At 24.1% G+C, this 1,625-nt stretch overlaps 2 protein-coding genes across 2 annotated transcripts in view; one reads left to right on the plus strand and one right to left on the minus strand.

The window, feature by feature from the left end:
• LOC108777249 (zinc finger protein 277) overlaps positions 1-463 on the plus strand; it is a 2,982-nt gene extending 2,519 nt beyond the window's left edge. The window contains exons 6-8 of the mRNA XM_018544086.1: positions 66-208; positions 285-386; positions 451-463. Of these exons, the coding sequence (XP_018399588.1) occupies positions 66-208; positions 285-386; positions 451-463 (258 nt within the window). The remainder of the gene's footprint in view (positions 1-65; positions 209-284; positions 387-450) is intronic.
• A 351-nt stretch (positions 464-814) lies between these two features.
• Positions 815-1,625, minus strand: part of mei-9 (DNA repair endonuclease XPF mei-9) — a 6,871-nt gene continuing 6,060 nt past the window's right edge. The window contains exons 12-13 of the mRNA XM_018544088.1: positions 1,099-1,296; positions 815-997 (exon numbers count right to left, since the gene is read on the minus strand). Coding sequence (XP_018399590.1) covers positions 842-997; positions 1,099-1,296 — 354 coding nt within the window. The 3' untranslated portion in view covers positions 815-841. The remainder of the gene's footprint in view (positions 998-1,098; positions 1,297-1,625) is intronic.

Below are 1,625 nucleotides of genomic sequence, written 5' to 3' on the forward strand. Positions count from 1 at the left end.
TATATATATATATAATATTTTAAATAATATGTCCCCCTTTTCTGTAACATATTATCAAATTGCAGGTGAAAATAGTCAATTATATAAAAAGACAAATTCAACTAAAACGATGTATTTTCTGCGAAACAAAATCGGACAATGTCTTGGAACATATGAAGATTCAACAACATTGTAAAATTGCTACACAAAACGTTTGGGATCAGCCAGAGTAAATATAATTGTAATTGTGTATACAATTTACATAAAAAAAGAAATTATGTTAAGTATTTTATTATTTATTCCAGATATTATTTTCCTATGTCTGAAAATGACTCATTTTTATACAATCTTGATGCAACTAATAACAGCGATGAAGAAAGTGATATTGAGAATCTTACTGAAGCAATGTAAGTATTATTGGAAAAAGATATCGATTAAATTGAAGCAAATAATGTATTGACAAATTTTCAGGTGTAATTTATAAATGATTTTCTGTAAATAGAAGTTAAATTTTAATCCGGAATTCTATTAATAATTTTTTAAATCATTTTATGAGATATGATCATTACATCTTTATATCTGGAGATATGGTAGTGTCTCGGCGCTAATACATTACACATCAAAATACTGTATACATTAAAATCTCTAATATTTATGATTATTATCTAATAAATTTATCTATATTGATTTTTATACATTTATCTATATTTCTTTTTATATATACATTTTCTCGCATAAAAGATGATATAATGATGTAACTATATTTTCGAATATATATTTTACAAAATATATTTATTAAATAGCAATAACATTTTGTTATTAACATTTTAAATATTGTACTAAAAATATTTAAAATTTTACATTATTTTTTTACTCTAGAGAAAAGTCTCTTACCACGTACTTTAGAAACACTTTTGCTAGTTCCCGGACCTTCATCTGTTGATAAACATTTCTCGTGTAGAGCTTTATATAATAATTCAGCATCATTTTTATTTTCAAGTATTTCTTTTAGTTCTTCCTATTTATAAAAAAATATTAATTTTTAATATTTTTACTTACAAATTGTAAGAAAAAATTATTATAGAGAGTTGAAGTCTCTTAATCATTGTTTTTACGTACTTGTGACAGCTTGATAAGATGATCTAATGATTTCCCTTTATTTAATAGAACACGCAAATTTTTCGAATGTACACCCGGTAATTTAGTTATAAAATCTTGGATGTGAGAATTATATTTTTCTACCATTATTTGCTTTTCGGTATCTTCATCTGCTCCGATTTTAGCAGCTATATTTGAATCAGGCTGATCTCGTCCTTGCTAAAAACACAACTTTAGTATCTACATACAATATAATTATTTATGACATAAAATTATATTACTATCTCTCTTTCTTCCTGCATATATAATTTTTTAAAATATAAAATCATATATAAATTTGTACAGGGGGGAGGGGGAATGGAAAGTTACTTTTTAAAAGTAACAAGTTACAGTTACTCGTTACCAAGTAAAAAAAGTAACGAGTTACCGTTACTCGAAAGATAACTTTTCATTACTTTTCCGTTACTTTTTAAAAATTAATCTGAAAATGTACTTTTGCAGTATTTTTTGTTTAAACGTTAATTAAAACTAAATATATATATATATAT

Source organism: Cyphomyrmex costatus, unplaced genomic scaffold (genome assembly GCF_001594065.2).
Source record: "Cyphomyrmex costatus isolate MS0001 unplaced genomic scaffold, Ccosl1.0 scaffold420, whole genome shotgun sequence".
In the NCBI taxonomy this organism is placed as follows: Eukaryota; Metazoa; Arthropoda; class Insecta; order Hymenoptera; family Formicidae; genus Cyphomyrmex; species Cyphomyrmex costatus.